General features: G+C 36.8%; 3 protein-coding genes across 3 annotated transcripts; all 3 read left to right on the plus strand.

The window, feature by feature from the left end:
* Positions 1-4432: 4432 nt before the first annotated feature.
* Positions 4433-7824, plus strand: LOC107480382 (bifunctional aspartate aminotransferase and glutamate/aspartate-prephenate aminotransferase). Its single transcript, XM_052259383.1, is given in 8 exon segments — positions 4433-4895; positions 4974-5077; positions 6019-6267; positions 6361-6474; positions 6623-6706; positions 6937-7107; positions 7229-7342; positions 7476-7824. Coding segments are annotated over 8 exon segments (1308 nt in total). The 5' UTR covers positions 4433-4564; the 3' UTR covers positions 7617-7824.
* Positions 7825-8997: 1173 nt separating this feature from the next.
* LOC107480390 (protein NEN4) lies at positions 8998-10711 on the plus strand. The gene is made up of 5 exons (XM_016100515.3): positions 8998-9633; positions 9708-9754; positions 9854-9917; positions 10035-10217; positions 10308-10711. The coding sequence occupies exons 1-5, from the start codon at positions 9190-9192 to the stop codon at positions 10398-10400; spliced, it is 831 nt and encodes a 276-aa protein (XP_015956001.1). The 5' UTR covers positions 8998-9189; the 3' UTR covers positions 10401-10711.
* A 2503-nt stretch (positions 10712-13214) lies between these two features.
* LOC127745580 (uncharacterized) lies at positions 13215-15087 on the plus strand. Its single transcript, XM_052258442.1, has 3 exons — positions 13215-13264; positions 13578-14220; positions 14266-15087. The coding sequence occupies exons 1-3, from the start codon at positions 13215-13217 to the stop codon at positions 15085-15087; spliced, it is 1515 nt and encodes a 504-aa protein (XP_052114402.1).
* Positions 15088-19039: the final 3952 nt, after the last annotated feature.

The following is a 19039-nucleotide window of genomic DNA, read 5'->3' on the forward strand; positions in this document are numbered from 1 at the left end:
GTATTGAATGACTGTGACGAGCTTCAAACTCCTGAAGGCTGGGCGTGATGACAAACGCAAAAGAATCAAGGGATTCTATTCCAACCTGATTGAGAACCGACAGATGATTAGCCGTGCTGTGACAGAGCATTTGGACCATTTTCACTGAGAGGATGAGATGTAGCTATCAACAAGGGTGATGCCTCCAGACGATTAGCCATGCAGTGACAGCGCATAGGACCATTTTCCCGAGACGATTAAAAGTAGCCATTGATGATGGTGATGCCCTACATACAGCTTGCCATGGAAAGGAGTAAGAAGGATTGGATGAATGTAATAAAAAAGTAGAGATTCGAGAGGAGCACAGCATCTCCATACGCCTATCTGAAATCCCCACTATTGATTTACATAAGTATTTCTATCCCTTTTTATTTTTTTATTTATTATTAAGTTTCGAAACCCATGACCATTTAATCTGCCTAACTAAGATTTACAAGGTGACCATAGCTTGCTTCATACCAACAATATCTGTGGGATCGACCCTTACTCACGTAAGGTATTACTTGGATGACCCAGTACACTTGCTGGTTAAGTTGAACGGAGTTGTGTCCACACATAGCCAAGAGCCACAATAATGATTCCATACAACAACAAAGAATACTACATTGATGTGATCACAATTTCGTCCACCAACAAGCTTGAATAACTCTCCTGCGCCTTCTTCCTCAAGTCCTCCTCCATATTGCATTGGGCTTGTAACTTGTTCCCCTTTTCCCGAAGATCATCTCTCTCCTCCCTCAATTTAGCGACCTCCTCCTTCAACTCCTCATGTTTCTGATATATGAGAAGCCTTTCCTCTCTTCAACCCTTGAAGTTGAACCCAGAGAGCTAAGAGGAGTCTTCTCAAAAACATCAAGAAACTTGGTGCACACCGCCGCCGCCCTGACACTCTCCTGAGCCAGAATAGTGAGGTGGTTCCGGACAGAAACATCATCCATACCTATACGGATATGAGTATAGATGTGTTTCCGGACAAATGCAGGAGCATCCACCTTAGCCTCACCTTCAAAAGAAGAGGAAGACTCTAAAGTCTTACGCTTCTTCTTCTCCGGCTCAGGAGAAGGTCGGGGGGGAGGGGGCGGCTGAGAAGAAGCCGAGGAGGAAATAACAATAGGCCGAGAAGGGGTCCCCAAATTTTGAGGAGGGGGAGGAGGAAGAGAGGAGCTAGTTACCCTGGCACCGCCAGCCCTGGCGCGAGATCTTGCCCTGGCCTCCTGGACTCTCTGGTAAGATTCGCTGGAATTCTTGTTCGCCATCTCTGTAAAAGCAATTATTAGCCAAAAAATTGAGACAAGTCGGAAAAACAAGATACAAGTCGGAAACAAAGTATAAAAGACAAGGCTACCTAATTGTGCCTGGACAAAGGACGGCGACCCCTGGAGAAATTTTTTGGTATCCAGATATGGGGCCCTCCCCTACACTTCTCGGAGGAACCCCACAATGGCTGCCTCCACCTCATCCAAGTCATCCAAACCATATTTCTCACAGGGGGAGGCCTCCAACCAATACAGAGGAATGCGAGGAACAGAATTTTCATCCAGAAAAAAGGAGTGGTGACCCTCTACACATTGAACTTTGAAAAAATAATTTTTAAAGTCATGGAAGGATTCATCAAAAAGGGTGAAAACTCTCCGACCTTGTATGGCTCGGAAAGACACCCATTGCTGCTTATTATTTAGCCCACTGAAGGGCTTGGTCATATGGAAAAGATAGAAGAAAATCCTCAAAGAGGTCGGAAAATCTAAGGCGTGGCTGATAAACTGGTAAATTTTCAGAAAACCCCAAGAATTGGGGTGAAGTTGGGTAGGAGCAACTCGGTAGTGACGCAAAACAGCTATTTCAAAATCAGAAAATGGAAGAAAAACACCCAAACGGGTAATCATGCTTTCATACATGTAGAAAAAATGAGGGACCTCCTCAGTATCCCTTCCAAAACAAACCCGGTCTTCCAAACCTGGGACCACCAATTCATACTTCGGCTCATCCTCCTCAGAAGTACAAATATGGTGATGAGTGCGAAGGTTGGTGATGAACTCGGCATCGACCAAGGGTTCCTCCCCCAAGACCGTAACATCAACCCACTGAGCAAGAACTTCTACAAAAGACATTTTTTCCTAGGGTATGATGAAAACCTACAAAGGAAAAAGAAAAAAGAATAAAAAACGAGAGTTCCTAAGGGACATGAAATCTAATAACCTACGACGTCACCTTCTCCCTCTCCAAAGAAAATAAAAGGCATGCAGAAGCACTTAATAAAAGGGAAGAAAGAACCAAAATTTGCCTGAAAAGGAGTAGAGAAAGATGAAAGCCTTCAACGAAAGTATCCCACGAACAGATACGAAAGTGTTCCACGAACAGATGAAAAGGGAAAAATTTTAAAAAATCGAAGAAACGAAACAACGAAGGAAGAGGGAAGCATTTATAAGCACGTTAGGGGCATAATGGTAAAAATGGAAGCGGTCATTAATGAATGCACCGTTACCAAGGTAATTAATACCTACGCACACCCCTAACGGACGCGACGTTTGATTAGATGTAACTGTGAAAATCAAAAGTCACGAAGATTCACGTCGGTTGCAAACAAATCACATCGGTTCCCTCACAAGTCAGTTACGACCCCGAATAGACTACTCGAACCCAAATCTCGAAAAGAAAATTGGGCTCGAGTAGGGGCACTGTTCATACCCTGGCCCAATAGTAAAGGCCCAGGTCCAGACAAAAGGCCTAATCCCACGGATTGAGCCTCACCCGGCGCCGACCTTAGTCTTACGAAGTCGGCACTCACCACGACCTGTTCTAAAGAAGTCGGGAACGAGGGTTAGCTGGCAGATAAGCACCCATTCAGATGGGTAACTGCCCCTAAAATCTCTCTAACCGCTTCCAGTATCCATATCTTAACCTCCCCAAGATAAAGGGACGGTTAACACCCTAAAAAGGTGGCACTACTCCAACGGTGGTTATTGGTTCACCACTATAAATACACTAACATTCCTCAGGTATCTCTAAGTTCCAATACATTCTAAACCTGCTTAACCTCACGCTGACTTAGGCATCGGAGTGTCTTTGCAGGTACCACCCCCCATTCTTTCACATACACAACTCGGAGGCAGCTCCCAGACGTAAACCAAGTCGGAGACCACGCTCCTCCAACGCTTGGGCCTCACAAACAAGCCCAACCTCCGTCCGGTTCTAGGTAAGCCTCGGAACAAGATGTGAGTATTTTATTTGGGTTGATGAAGTGGAAGAAGAGTTTAAAAAAAATTAAACTGAATGTTGGAAGGAGTAAAAGGAAGAAAAACTTAGATAATGAGAGAATTATAAGACATATAGCTAATTAGCTATGAGGTCATCTGGGATTGAAGAATACTCGAGGATGATAGAAACTTTATTGTTGGTACTTGTAATTGAGATAGCTTTAGTTATATTTATGAATCTGTTCTCATTATTTAGGTGATGGTAGTGTCGTTGTTGCTATATGATGATAAAAGTTAATATTAAAAAATGTTATCTTTGGGTGTGTTGAATGTTAAAATTGTATCCAAAATGAATACGTACCTTGAACATGTGTTGAATGTAATAAAGGCAATCTTTTGTCGGATGAAGTTTTTGCTGTGAGGCGATGGAGATAAACTGAGTCAATGGAGTTAAACTGAAATGTGAAGGTGAAATAGAGATTTTAAGTTTAATAATCTTCGATTTTAAAAAAAATAATAATATTATAATTTCACATCTAATTCTTTAGATAAATACTTAACGTGTCACTTAAATATCTTTGTTAATATCTAAAATGAAGAGTTAATGTTTACACTATTTTGTCAAACGATACTTAATTTATTTTGTCAAAAATAAATGTTGAGATCCATTTTAATAAAAACAAAATTTTTCAAGTGTTAAAATTATTATTTATTTTTATATATTTTTAGCGTATATTTTATATATTTTAACAAATATTTTGTATTGATAAATAACTTTTTAGTAATGATTTGTATACACATTATATAATTCATTTTGTTTAAAATAGATTTTATTAAATGGTGTGAAATTATATCTAATAGTAAAAAATTACTCACTTTTTTTTATGATTAAGTACTGACAGAAAACACAAAAATTGTTAGCTCCTAGACTTTTTCATATTATTTTGTCAGATAAATATTAGAAGATAAACAAAATTTTTCTTTAATCAGTAATTAATTAATAATATCTAAAAATAGAAATTAAAAATTTATTATTAAATTATTCTACTAAAAAATAGTGGATGAATGCAATAAATTTTGCTGGTTTAACTGTTTTAGTTTTGCTTATGACGCAAGAAACACGATATCGGATTTACATTAATTACCTCCCAATTCCGATCTCTCTAGTCTCTACCTCGCCTGACGTGGTTAGTTCTGTTGTTACACGTCACTATCATTCTAGTTAGTGTTGAGTGGACAATTGCAACACTCATCTGTGGTCTTCCGCGCAATTCAAAGTGGCCAACACATGCCGTATACATTTCGTTAATTCCCATTCCACGTCCATCCAAATGGAGAAGAAGCAGAGTAGTGCAGCGGCCATGGGGGTTGATGACTCCTTGAACCCACGAGTCGACGCCGTGAAGCCTTCAAGGACTGTGGCCATAAGCGACCAAGCAAACGCACTGGTTCAAGCTGGCGTCCCCGTTATTCGCCTGGCCGCCGGGGAGCCCGATTTCGACACTCCCGCTTCCATGTTTCCAATTCTGTGCTGACTCCTCACTCTTAATGGTTATGGTTATGGATAGGCTGGGATTAATGCAATTCGTGAAGGCCATACAAGGTACACCCCGAATGCCGGAACATTACAATTACGCCAGGCTATTTCTCATAAGCTCAAAGGTAAATCTCACCTTCTTTTTCCCTCAATAACAAAACTCGCTATCAGATTATCATAGTGTGCCACAATTGCTGTTGCAGAGGAGAACGGGATCACTTACGCCCCTGATCATATTGTGCTTAGTAATGGAGCCAAGCAGAGTCTTGCCCAGGCCGTTCTTGCAGTTTGCTCCCCGGGAGACGAGGTAACTATTTAATTTCAGCATAATTTTCTTTTTTCCTCTTTTTAATTGTTCTGAGTTTAGCCTAATGCTTGGCCTAGTAGTTCTGTTGCATAGGTTATGATGATGATACCGTGATACATGCTTTAGCAAGATGTAAAGTATTATTTAATAGTTATTAATTTATATTTTTAAATATTAGAATATTTAATTTAATTTTATGTATTTTGTTTTTTATTTATTTAGTTATTAGATCAAATTTTATATTAGTGGGTTTAATTTTTTTTTATTTAAACTAATAAGAGATTATAATTTCTCATAGGACAAGTGAAGTTGAGTGAGTCTCTTTCTTGTTACCTTAGGCTACCGTTAGTTAGTGTTTTTGAGATACATAAATACAGAGACAAATAAACAAAAATATAAAGATACACAAATTTTGTAATGTGTTTAGTAATATACATGACACACATGTATAAATTAAATGTCAATTTTACTCTCTAGGTCTTATCCATTGTGTTTTATACATTGATAATTTAAAAAATAATTAAAAATAAAAAAGTCAAATTTTGTGTCCTATGCATTATGTCTCTTTGTCTCAACTTTAAGGAATAACACTAAATACATGTCTGTACCACTGTGTTTATCCAAATCCGTGCCTCACCAAACAAATGCTATATGTGTACCACCGTGTCTAGCAATTAGTGTCCAGGTCCAACAAACAAACACAATCTTAGGGAATTAGACAGAAGATTGAGTGATTCCTTTTGATTTAATTTTTAAACTATGCTGTGGACAATTTAGGTTAAGTGAATCTCTTTTTTGTTGCGTAAGAAAATGGATAAAAAGTAGAATGATTCTCTTTTTAATCTAATTTCAATTTATCTCTTTTATTTTTTTTTATTTCAATACTTGTCCTTTTTTTTTATGCCTTATTTGGTATCATATGATGTGAAAGAATTTTTCAGGTCATTATTCCTGCTCCATATTGGGTGAGTTACCCAGAAATGGCAAGATTGGCTGATGCTGTACCTGTTATTCTTCCAACATCAATAGATAATCATTTCCTTTTGGACCCCAAACTCCTTCAATCCAAAATTACTCAAAGATCAAGGCTTCTCATTCTTTGCTCGCCATCTAACCCAACAGGATCTGTCTACCCCAAGAAATTACTTCAAGACATAGCCCACATTGTAGCAAACCACCCCAGGCTTCTGGTACACTCTTCATCATGACATCAGTGTTTCAATTTGTTTGACCTTCATAGTTTCATTCAAGATCTTACTTCACTTCATTTCTGTTTTATTCAGATTCTCTCTGATGAGATTTACGAGCATATAATTTATGCACCAGCAACTCATACAAGCTTTGCATCACTACCAGGAATGTGGGACAGAACCTTAACTGTGAACGGATTTTCCAAGGTTGGTCGGTAAATAATGTGGTGTTGTCTTTCTAGTAGAGTTGTATTTGTATCTGCAATATCCCCACCATCCTGGCTTTTTAGTGTCAGTTTTTGGTCTTTGTTTTGTTGATCTGTTGCCAGATGATGTATATTACTATATTTCATAGGCCTTTGCAATGACTGGATGGCGGCTTGGATATATTGCTGGTCCAAAACATTTTGTTGCAGCATGTGGAAAGATTCAAAGTCAGGTATGCAGCAGTTTTCTGTTAGGCCATGTTTTTCTGCACAATATCATATCTCATGATTTCCTTCTGATATGCTACATACATACAATAGATTATTGGTTTTTTATCAGATTTTCCATCTGGAAGTAAAAAATCAGGGGGATATCCTATCATTCATTTGGAATTAGTTGAGACAACTATGCTGTTTGTATTATATGCCTTATATAATGGCTGATGCATCCTATTGAATTCAGTTCACTACAGGGCCCAATAGCATAGCTCAGAAAGCTGGAGTTGCAGCGTTAGGACTAGGCTATGCTGGTGGGGAAATTGTAGCTAATATGGTGAAAGCATTTCGGGAGCGCCGAGATTTCTTGGTTAAAAGTTTTAGGGAAATGGAGGGTCTTAAAATATCAGAACCCCAGGTTTGAGAAAACTCAATTATGTATTTGTTAATTCCCTAATAGTTATTCTCTTTGTTCTGTCTCTTCCTAATATGTTTGTTGTTCTGCTTCATAAATGTGTACTCTTTCTTCCCACATGCAGGGGGCATTTTATCTATTCATTGATTTCAGCTACTACTATGGAAGAGAAGCTGAAGGATTTGGTAGAATTGATGATTCGGAGTCCCTTTGTCGATATCTTTTGGATAAGGGCCAGGTAAATTCTTTTTAATGGCCTTTATTGTTTATTTGAGGAACATATTAGCCAAGTTATAAAACTTGCATGGAGTTTCCATGTTGCCAGTGAGGTAAACATTATTTATTACGTTTTTTGGTGTTTTGGATTGCAGGTGGCCTTGGTGCCTGGGAGTGCATTTGGAGATGATACTTGTGTTCGGATATCATATGCAGAATCCCTTACTATCCTTCAAGAAGCTGTGGAGAGAATTAAGAAAGCACTCGCCCCTCTCAGCTCTGCTGCACTCCGTTAAAACCCTTGCTTTGTTGTTCTAGTGGGTTTATTTTAGTTTAAGTTCGGCATTGTATATATGTCTCTATTCTGAAAATAATACGCTACGGCTATTGAAGCTGCGGCAAACACCACCCAATAGAAGGCATTGTGCGAAATTTATTCATCTGCCTCTGAAGTTTGGACTGAAAAGTACGAGATCGAATAACAATGAATACAGTTTTACATCATTTCTAAACAAGGAGAGATAGGTGTCTTTACTAGACTTCCATATCTACTGGAGTAAAATTCTTGTTTGCTTCTTTTATTATTAATAGAAGATGGTATTTTGGCATTAACTACAATAATAACTGCTCAAACAATGCACAAGTAAGCAAGTTAAGCAACAATTAATTAAAATTTAACACGTAATGTAGCTAACATAGTAATAGTTAGTCTTTTATATATCATGTGAAGTTGGAATAATTTTTAGCTTTTGTCTAAGACTAAATTTTAGCACTTTTTTGTTTTTGCCAGGATGGGTTGGAGGACAACCTCCAACCATGGACATTATAATATCACAATACTCACGCACAGTCGCATACTACGCATTTACACACACAACATTAAGGTTCTATCCACTAAATCTTAGCTTTATTACCTTCAATATTAAAAAAAATGATTAGTAGAAATAACAGTATGGCACTTTTGTTTATTGGATCATCACTAAACAAAATAGTTCCTGACGTTATCCCGAGCAAAACCCCAATTACAAAATTAGCTGAGATTAGCTGAGTTTTCTTATAGTAGGACTTGTTAAACCAGAAGGCTTTTACGGTTTTACCCCAAAGGCTCAAGAACATGTGCTATTGGACATCATACCCCGAGAAGTACAGCCCAATTTGTGTTTCGTAAAGGCCCGTAACATGTTGTGCCGTGTTCTATTGTTTCTCTCGTTGGCGTGTAGATTAATACAGTGTTTGATAAATTGGCCCAGCTATATTTTATTCAATGGCAAAAACTTCTATTCTAGTTATATTCGTTGACCCAAAAAAATCCGGTTATATATTCCTCTAGTATTTCTTGACGTGGCTTGGGACCGGAAAAAAAAAACGATACGGAAAGAAATAGAATCATCAATTAACTAATTTGGCATGTCATATTTTTCGATTAAAAATGTACTTTGCATACGATTTTCACACGCCAACAAGGTGATGATGATTATATTACTTACTAATTACCACAAATTATGTCTCACCTTATTAGATTGAATTCCGTGAATGGAGAGGGCTTGAAAGTTTTGATTGAAAGTTTCCTGCTCAGGAGGCAAAGCATGCAGCACAAGCAATAACGAAAAACAGTGTAGCAAGGAAAACGCAACCTTAACCCGTTACCCTTAATTCCCATATTCGGATATTCCTAATATACGCGCACGTTTAACCTTCTCCTTTCCCCCTTCATGCACATTGACTTTAACTTGAAGACAATCAACCTTCTTCATCCACCTTTTCTCTTCCAAAGGACTACCTTTGCTTATATATAGATGAACCCAAGTTATTGGAGCCAGAAAGAACGAAGAAGCTAGCCTTATTATTAACTAAGTGATATCGACCATCATGGATTCATTCAATGTTGAAAATGCACCCGAGATTGTGTTCTTTGATTTGGAAACCAACGTGCCCAAGAAGGGTGGAGAACGGTTCTGGGTGTTGGAGTTTGGAGCCATTGTTGTGAGCCCCCACAAGCTCACGGAGGTTGAGAGCTACAGCACCTTGATCAAACCCGAAGACCTATCCGTGGTGCCAGTGAGGTCCAGCAGAAGCCACGGAATAACTCGCGCTGCTGTGGAGAAAGCTCCCTCCTTTGAGGACGTTGCAGACAGGATATTCAGCATTCTTGATGGCAGGGTCTGGGCTGGTCACAACATCCAGAGATTCGACTGTGTTCGTATCAAAGAATCCTTTGATCAAATTAACAGGCCTGCGCCTATCCCAATTGGAATCATCGATTCTTTGGGTGTTCTAACTGACAAGTTTGGGAGAAGAGCCGGTAACATGAAGGTACATGCAAAACATGAAGCTACATTCATTCTTATCACATGTTCTTAACCAACATTATTTATATTATGGGGCAGATGGCAACGTTGGCTTCTTATTTTGGCTTGGGTCAACAAAAGCACAGGTATGCTATTTGCATTTCTACTTCTAAATATTTTGTATTAGTTCCTTTTGTGTAAAACTTGAATGATATATGGATTTGTGGTGGCTTGTTTTGAAACAGGAGCCTAGATGATGTTCGCATGAACTTGGAGGTTCTTAAGCATTGTGCTACGGTGTTGTTTCTGGTGAGTGTTTACAAAATTAGTAAATTAACTTTGAAAACAAACGCAAATATGAATTACAGGAGAATGCATGATGATGGTTCTTACACATTTAATTTGTTCATGTTTTGGGGATGTCAGGAATCAAGTCTGCCAAGCACATTGCATAGCAACTGGAATGGGTGCTCGAGTTCGACCATTATGACTCGAAGCAGAAGTTATGGGAAATCGCCCTCCAGAGAAGACACAAGCAGAAAATCTCCTCCATCTTCTTTATTAGGATATCAGAGGACAGTACCCTATGCCAGGGGAAGTTTAGGAAAGGTTTGTTTAATTTTATATTGGAATACTCAATTCATTTTGATCATATATGTATATATGCTGTAATGAGAATGAAAATGTTTTCAAATGCAGATGGCTGAGAGTGTGAAGGGCCTAGTCTCTAAAGCCCAAGGGCAACCAACTATTAACCAAATATTAAAGCATTCTCATTCACTTCTAAGATGATGGAAGCCTCTTTCAGAATGTATGTGACTCACCAGATTAGATTGACTGACTAGTGACTACCTTGTGAAAAAGGCCTCACATTGTTGGAAGGAGGTTAACTAAGGCCACCATCATGTCTTTCTAAGATGTTCAAGATCCCTAAGGGAAACCATGATGTGGCACCACACAAATTCATTTGTACATAGATTGATCATTCATTCATTTCAAAATTCTTGAAGCACCTCTCTTAAAGTGAAAGCTGCTTCCAAGTTGTAATAATGCACTTATCCGTATAAAAATCATGTTAATCCTATGAAAAGTGCTATATCATATTGTAGACAAATATCACACAAGTCGAACTCCAAACGCTTTTTCTGTTACACAATAATAGGTATATGCTTTTATAGTACAGAACCCAAATTGCACTTATTCCGCTGTCCCACTATTATTCTACATAAAGTATGTGTGAGCAGGAATATCTATACATGACCTATGTTACAACATGGAAAGATAAGATTTTATCGTCACGAACAATGTAGAGTCACAGTGGTTGGTTCAATTTGTGGCCAATCAAACCCAACTTGTTATTAGCAATCCAGTTTGCAGTCAATAGCTTCTGCAACAGTCAAGAAGACCCTCCAATTCTCTTGATCACTTGCCACCTTGGATTGGCAATGGCTAACAGAGAAATTTATAGCAGTTGGTAACACAATATAATGAACAATGTAAAACCTGAAAGCAAATGGAATATCTGCCTTACCTGTTTCCCACTTGAAACCAGACTCTTATGAAGTTCTCTAGAGAAGCAATTCCTGAGGTGTCAATGATCACAAAATCTACCATCATAATTAAAGTGGTGTGTTGCTCATTGCCCTGTGCTGCTGCTTCATGAGTGATCCATTTCATGATCCTTAATTAAAAACAAAATTTGCTGAGATGAGTTTTAAATGCTTATTGGAAGTTGCTAAATACCTTTCTCTGACAGAGTTGGCATTAGAAAAGCAACGCAAGGGAGACTTAACACGAATGATTCCATCCCCAGGAGTGTTAAGACTTATGACCTCCAATTGATATCAATGCGATCTTTGCAAATATAATCTTCTTAATTTAGTTTCACTCATCTACTAGTAATATATTAAAAAATAACTGTTTTTTACATTGACCATGTAAATAGTCAACCAAAACAACAGATATAATTAGATAAATGTGTAAAATATTTTACTTTGTATTACATATTTTACATTGTATTAAAATTAAACTCTACTTTTTTAATTTTAACTTTTCATATTCTCTTACTCTATATTTTTATGTAGGTTACCCTATTACTTTCAATATTAATATTAATTCTTTTTAATAGGTATAAATTTAATTAAAATCTAATTCCTTCTCTTCTCTTTTTATACTTATTACCAATAACGGATCCAAAAAATTTTAACAATGGGACAAAATATATATAATATAATAATAATTTGGGATTAGCTAACATGTGCCCTAAGGGCACATGACAAGCTTATCATTAGTGAAAGGTTTTAAGTTTTTTCATTTAATAACTGCAAAATAAATATATTAAAAACTTAAAATTTTTTAATTTAAAAATTTATTTTTCATATAATTATAAATCAACTCTTACCGATATTCATAATTAAGAAAGTTCTTTCAATTAATGTAGTTGCTACGAAAAAAAATAAAGCTAATTTTAAAAGAAGATAAATAATACTTTTTTAAGTTGATTTCTAACAAAGAACACTAATCTCATTTAAATTGATAATTGATTATTCTAATAGACATCTAATATAAAATTTTTGAATTAATTATTATGTACCAAAAGTTGAGTAAAAAATTACCGTGGGGTCTAATTTAATAATTTAATGAGGACAAATAAATATTATTATCATATACTACTTAAAAAATTTTCAAATTGTAGTGGGGCGCTTGCCCCGCACTCAATAACGTAAATCCATCTGTGCTCATCACTCATTTTATATTTATTATATAAATTAATATTCACTTCACACATTTTTTTATCTCCTTTCACATAATCTTATACATTTTTCTCTTTCTCCTTTTTCTCTCTATTCTTACTAAATTTTTTGCACAATTAGAATTTGGTTGATAACTATCATTTTTATTTTTATTTCTTTTAATTTACTAAACGTATGTATTAAGTGATTGTGTGATTGTATTTATTAATTTGTTTATTTCTTTATGTAATTATGTTCATGAGTTATATAGAGTTTTAGTCACGTATGTATCACTCCTTTTTTCTTTTAATAATTTATATTTTTTAATCTTATTTAGTTATAAAAATATTATTGAAAATACATGTTCTCATAATTCATGAAAAATAAAATTAAAAAAATTGAATATCATTTTTCATTATCAAAACATTAATAATATTTACTATATAAATCAATATTCACTTTACCCATTTTTTTTTATTTTCTGTAACATAATTTTATACCTCTTTTTGTTTTTTTCTCTTCATTTTTATTAATTTTTTGCACAACTAGAATTTGATTGATGACCATAATTTTTTTTCAAATTTGTTAAATGTATGTATTAAGTAATTGTATTCATTACTTTTTCTATTTCTTTGTGTAATTATATTCATAACTCATAAGTTATATAGTGTATTTGTCGTTTATATATCACTTTTTTTTTCAATAATTTATATATATTTTTAAGGGCAATTTATCCAAATAAATAAATTGAGTGAATCCTTTACCTAAATACACAAAATGAAAACTTGTTACGTGCATGTGCATTTTTACTATTATGTAAATCATGATAGCCAACCACGGTTTCTAATTTCTACGTAAACCGTTGCTACCAGTGATGGATTATGGTTGGAACACATTAGGCATAAATCGTGGTAGCCTCCCACGGTTTATGAAGGCAGCAAAATATACATAAAACCTGGTGACCAGCAACAGTTTATGAAAGAGTTCGTATGGTCATAAACCTTAGTTGGTTGCAAAGGTTTATGAGGAGTGAAATTCTATATATATGTGTGAGAGAGATTGAAGCTGCACAAGAGATCATCGTCACAATGGCAAGTGAGGAAGAGAGTTTTCTTGCCTTAGTGCATTGTTCTGGGAAAATCCAAAAAAGAAAAAGATATGGTGTGAAGTTCACTGACAGAGAACCACTAAGTATTTTCATCAGTTCATCAAGCACTTTGTGAGATTTGAAAAACAGCATCTTGCAGAAGCTTGGGGTGTTTAGTAGCAAGTGGGTGAAGAAGCTATTCTACAAGATTCTCATCACAGTTGTCTCGACCGATGTTAAGTATGATACCTTTGTGCTAGCGGCTGATGAAGATATTAGGGTTCTATTCCATTGTGTTAGGAGTTTTCCAGAGGTCAGAATACACGAGTTGTTCGTGAAGTTGGAGGTTGGTGTCGATAGTTCTGGGGCATCAGCTCCAGCACATAGCTCGACTGCCGCGGGCGGTGCGTCTAGTTCGATGCCTACGGTGAGACCATCCGTTCCACTGGTAGCATTCCCTTCATTCGCGGCTGATTTAGATCAAACAGAGGTTGTTGGTTCTGTACCTTTGGAGAATGCAGGGGTCTTTGAGCAGGCGTATGAAGTGGGCACCGGTGGTGGCTTGCTACCTGATATGCAAGGCTTTGGAGAACCTGATCGAGTAGAGAATGCAATGTGTGACGATGACTCTGACCAGGAGCCTGTAGATATCATTGGGGACAGCAATGATGACACAGGTGCCAATCCACATGCACAGCATGGGCCTTCAAGTTCTGGCACTCAGCAGTATCCTCCACACTTCTCCACACTAAACTTGGAGGCTCTGGGTCCACAGGCGGACTGTGGTCCTACAGTTGGGGGATCTTCTACATAATTTTAGATTGGGCAATCATTCCAGAATAAAGATGAGGTTGTGCTGAGTGTGAAGGACTATAGCATCCGCCGAGGTGTTGAGTACAGAGTCATCGAATCAGATCATCTTAAGTATCATAGAAAATGCAAGGAGTTTGGCAAGGGTTGTACTTGGTTGATTTGCGTAGCGTTGCGTGCACGAAAGGGCACTTGGGAGGTTAGGAGGTACAACAGTCTACACACTTGCTTGACAACCTCTATTTCCAGTGATCACCATCAGCTGGATTACCACATTATCTGTGTGATGATTCTTTCGTTGGTTAAGGCAGATGCTGTGGTGACGGTAAAGGTATTGCAACAAGCTACAGAAGCCGATTATGGTTTCAAGCCTAGTTACAGGAAGGTTTGGATGGCGAAGCAAAAGGCAGTGGCACAAATATATAGAAATTGGGAAGAGTCGTATGCGGAGTTGCCACGTTGGATGTTAGGGGTACAGTCAACCATGCCTGGGATAGTTACTGTGTTGAAGACCTCTCCTGTTTGGCTTGGGGGTGAGGTTGATGAGTCCACGGTGTACTTTCATCGACTTTTCTGGACATTTTCACCCTGTATCGAGGCATTCCGGCATTGCAAGTCCCTCGTGAGTATTGACGGTACCCACTTGTATGGCAAGTATGGAGGGACGCTACTGCTGGCGATAGCACAGGATGGGAACTCGAACATCCTCCCGATAGCCTTCGCCCTTGTGGAGGAAGAAAACGCAGAGTCATGGTCATTCTTCTTGTCCAACCTACGAGCGCATGTGACGCCACAAGAGGGTATCCTTGTTATCTCTGACAGGCATCATGGCATCAAGGCAGCACTATAGGCCCTTGAGACTGGATGACTGCCTCCACGTGTTTTTCGAGCGTACTGTATTCGTCATGTGGCTGTGAATTTTGCCCTTACCTTCAAAGGTAAGGATGCAAGGAGGATGTTGGTGAATGCTGCCTACACAAAAACTGAAGTAGAGTTTTATTATTAGTTTGACATCATGTGGACTGAGAATCCGGTAATGTGTGACTGGGCCAACCGGATGGAATACGACAAATGGACCCAACACGAGGATAGTGGTAGACGGTTCGGGCACATGACAACCAACATTAGTGAATGTGTGAACTTCGTGTTAAAGGGAACTCGCAACCTCCCGGTCACATCGTTGGTTAAGTCAACTTACAGGAGGCTTGTTGAGCTATTCGTGGTCCGCGGACAGACAGCAGAAGCACAACTCGGATCTGGGCATGAATTTTGTCAGGCGTTGGTCAAGGCTATTGATCGGAACATAAGAGACTCAAGGTGCTTCACCGTGACCTTATACGATAGGCACCAATCGGAGTACACTGTGGCCGAGAGAACACCGACCGGGAACTTCTCGCTCGGTAGCTACAGAGTTTCCCTTAAGGATCACACCTGCCATATTAATAAATTTATAATTTCTAATGGCATAAAAAATTATATTTTTTATATTAACAAACATTAAAGTCTTTGTAATTATGAATATCTAATAAACATAATTATAAACCAAATTTTCATTCAAAATATAAGTATAAATATTCTCTCTAAAGCAAAATAAACATAATCCAAAACATAATTATAAATATTGTCTCTAAAATAACATAAACATAATTCAAAACACTCAATTTTTATCTTCATACTCTTGTAAGTTAGGTTGGAGGAAATTAGGTTTTGGCAAAAAATTACAAAAATACCCCCTAACTAAAAAAAACCTTAGCCCGGTGGGGAAGCCCGTCCCGCCCCGCCAAAACTCGTGGTTTAAGCGGTGCGGGTTAGGCGGACTTTTGCTATTTGGCGGTCCCAATTTTCCAGCCCAGCCCGCCTTTTTTGGCGGATTATGCGGGCCGGCCCGACGGGTTTAGGCCCGTTTGCCACCCCTAGCCGAGACAACACTGACCGGGAACTTCTCGCTGGGTAGCTACAGAGTTTTTCTTAAGGATCACACCTGCGACTGTGGCCACTTTCAGGCGCTCCATTATCCTTGTTGCCACACCATTGCATGTTGCGCCTACTCGCGCCTTAATTGGGCGTCATATGTTCACGAGGTGTATCGTATACTGGGCCAACTATCATTCCTGATCCTAACATGAGACGTACAAAGGAAGGTCGTCCGAAGGCAACCAGGATCCGTGGTAGTATGGATCAGTCTGTGGAGAACCAGCCGAAGCGCTATGGGCTATACCGTCAGCCTGGGCATACGTAGAGGAACTGTGACTAGCGAAGACATGCTACTGGAGGGGATGCTTAGATCTCATTACGTTTATTGGGTCGTCGTTGTTGTTTAAGTTGTATTAGGCACTCTTAATTTGAGTAATGTAAGGTTGGTTAAGTCAATGAATGTCGACATGTTTGTTTAGTGTACTAAATTCATCTGAGTAAGTCCGTTTATTATATATGTTTAATTAAATCACTTTTATATGTTTGTTTATGTATTTATACTACTTAACATGTAAACCTTGGGAAGCTAAGGGGTTTAGTTGAAGCCATTCTCTTCATAAACCGTGGGAGGCTACCACGGTTTATGCCTAATGTGTTCCAATCATAATCCGTCTCTGGTAGCAACGGTTTATGTAGAAATTAAAAACCGTAGTTGGTTACCACGGTTTACATAATAGTAAAAATACACATGCACGTAACAAGTTTTCATTTTGTGTATTTAGGTAAAAGATTCATTCAATTTATTTAATTGGGTAAATTGCCCTATTTTTAATGTTATTTATTTGTAATAAACTAATAATATTATTAAAAATACATATGGTCATGATTCATAAAAAATAAAATAAAAAAATTAAATATTATTTTTAATTATTAAAAAATTAGCATTTTTAAATTTTTTTTAGTTTTTATCTCTCAATCTTAGTCTTTTTATCTTTGTTTCCCTTTCAAACGCTATCTAATAGAGTTTGATTATTGCATTTGTTGCCCGCTTTTTAGACATCTTGACTATTTCAACCTCAAAAAACAGCAGTAGCACCGACGGATGCTGCCACTGCCACCCAAATACATGGACCAAACTTTAAAAAGTTCAAAAAAAAATGAAAAGTATTCCTTTCTAACACCGTGTTAATATCGGATCTTAACTCTGTAATTCGGCTCTAAACAAGACTAAACTAAACTCATTTATTTTTATATCCTTGAATTTTACTCCTATATAAGAAGGTGCCTTCTATGGTACCTATCATCTTATTGTACCTATGGTGACTACAAAGAAGTTTACCAATTAGTTGTGGACATTTAGTAACTGAAAGCGTATCACTAAAAGTGTTGCTTAAAGAGAAAGTGTTACCCTTAATCGTTAACTTGGCTCTGATACCAAATTTTTAATTTGGATTTTTCTTTTAATTTCTTTTTCGAAATTTCTATTTGTATAGGTGCTTTATAAAAAGTATTGACCATAATTTTTCAATCTTGTTTTAGTTTATAATATTCTTTTTTGCATGGATTATTGTATATAAAATCTTTTATCTGTTTGTCTTTTTCTTTAATATAATTTCTCAAATCCTCAATAACTTCTTTTATTTCTTTACTTTCTCCTGTTTCTAAGTATCTGTTTAATTTTTCAATTTCCTTCTCCATTTTTTCTTTTAACAGCTTTAATTTTTTTAAATCATAATATGGTGTTCCAGGCAGTGGTGGAGCTTAGTTCAGACAAGGGGTGGCCATGGCCCCCCCAAACTTTTATTAAAAAAATTAGTAATACTTTTTTAAAAAATAAAAAATAGTTCAGTTGGCTCAAATATTTTATTATGACTTAAAATACCAAAGTTTAATCTTCATCTCTTGCTTTTATTGTACAATAATTTTTAGTTTTAAACATTCAAAATATATTGGATTTGGAATGAATTGAGTGTATTCGCATTTCGCAGCTCTCTATTCAATAAGCAACACTCCCTTTACCTTTGAGTTCAAATATAAAAAATTAGGTATTTTTTATTTATGTAATTTAATACTATTTTATATTTTACCATTTATTTAATTTAATTTTTTATATGATAAAAAATATTAGAATATTCAATAAGTATTAATATTATTGTATGCGTATAAATTGATAAAAAAAATTCAATAAATATTATAAATTTTAATATTTGTTCTTCTAATTTCTTTTTTACATATTTTACTGGATATATATTCAAATTTTTATATAAAATAGTCATAAAAAATCAAAGAGTTAATGATGCATTTTTTAAGAGGAAGGCTAATATTCAAAAAGGAAAACATATAACTTTTATAATATCAACATTTGTAGATAGTTCTTCTACTTTATTGAATCACGAAGAAAGTAAGATACAACCTTCAAAAGTTTAAAGAGTTACGTCTGATGAGTTTGGCCTTAATTCTTTAGAACGATACCCTGAAAAATGGTTTTAAATTTGGCAATATTACCCAAATCAGAAAGATGAGGTTAGACGAGCTTAGTTTAAATGAGATTCATATCAAAAGCATCTTGACAATTATCTTCTATCTGGCCCCCCCAAAATTTCGTTTCAAGCTCCGCCACTGGAAGGGAGTGCGCATGATTGGATGGAAGCAATAGGGAAGCAGAGGTTCAGAAGCAACAAAGCATCTCCAAACGCTTATCTGAAATTTCCACCAATGAATTACATAAGTATCTCTATTTTATTTTATGTTTTATTTATCTGTTAATTATCAAAACCTTATAACCATTTGAAACTAAGATTTACAAGATGACCATAGCTTGCTTCAAGCCGACAATCTTCGTGGGATCGACCCTTACTCACGTAAGGTATTACTTGGACAACCCAGTG

Source organism: Arachis duranensis, chromosome 3 (assembly GCF_000817695.3).
Source record: "Arachis duranensis cultivar V14167 chromosome 3, aradu.V14167.gnm2.J7QH, whole genome shotgun sequence".
NCBI lineage: Eukaryota > Viridiplantae > Streptophyta > Magnoliopsida > Fabales > Fabaceae > Arachis > Arachis duranensis.

Coding starts and splice junctions, on each gene's coding strand:
- LOC107480390 (XM_016100515.3), top strand. CDS start 9,190: ATGGATTCATTCAATGTTGAAAATGCACCCGAGATTGTGTTCTTTGAT. Junction 9,634..9,707: donor GAAGAGCCGGTAACATGAAG/GTACATGCAAAA, acceptor ATTATGGGGCAG/ATGGCAACGTTGGCTTCTTA. Junction 9,918..10,034: donor GTGCTACGGTGTTGTTTCTG/GTGAGTGTTTAC, acceptor TGGGGATGTCAG/GAATCAAGTCTGCCAAGCAC.
- LOC127745580 (XM_052258442.1), top strand. CDS start 13,215: ATGGATTATGGTTGGAACACATTAGGCATAAATCGTGGTAGCCTCCCA. Junction 13,265..13,577: donor AATCGTGGTAGCCTCCCACG/GTTTATGAAGGC, acceptor TTTGAAAAACAG/CATCTTGCAGAAGCTTGGGG. Junction 14,221..14,265: donor AGGCGGACTGTGGTCCTACA/GTTGGGGGATCT, acceptor CAATCATTCCAG/AATAAAGATGAGGTTGTGCT.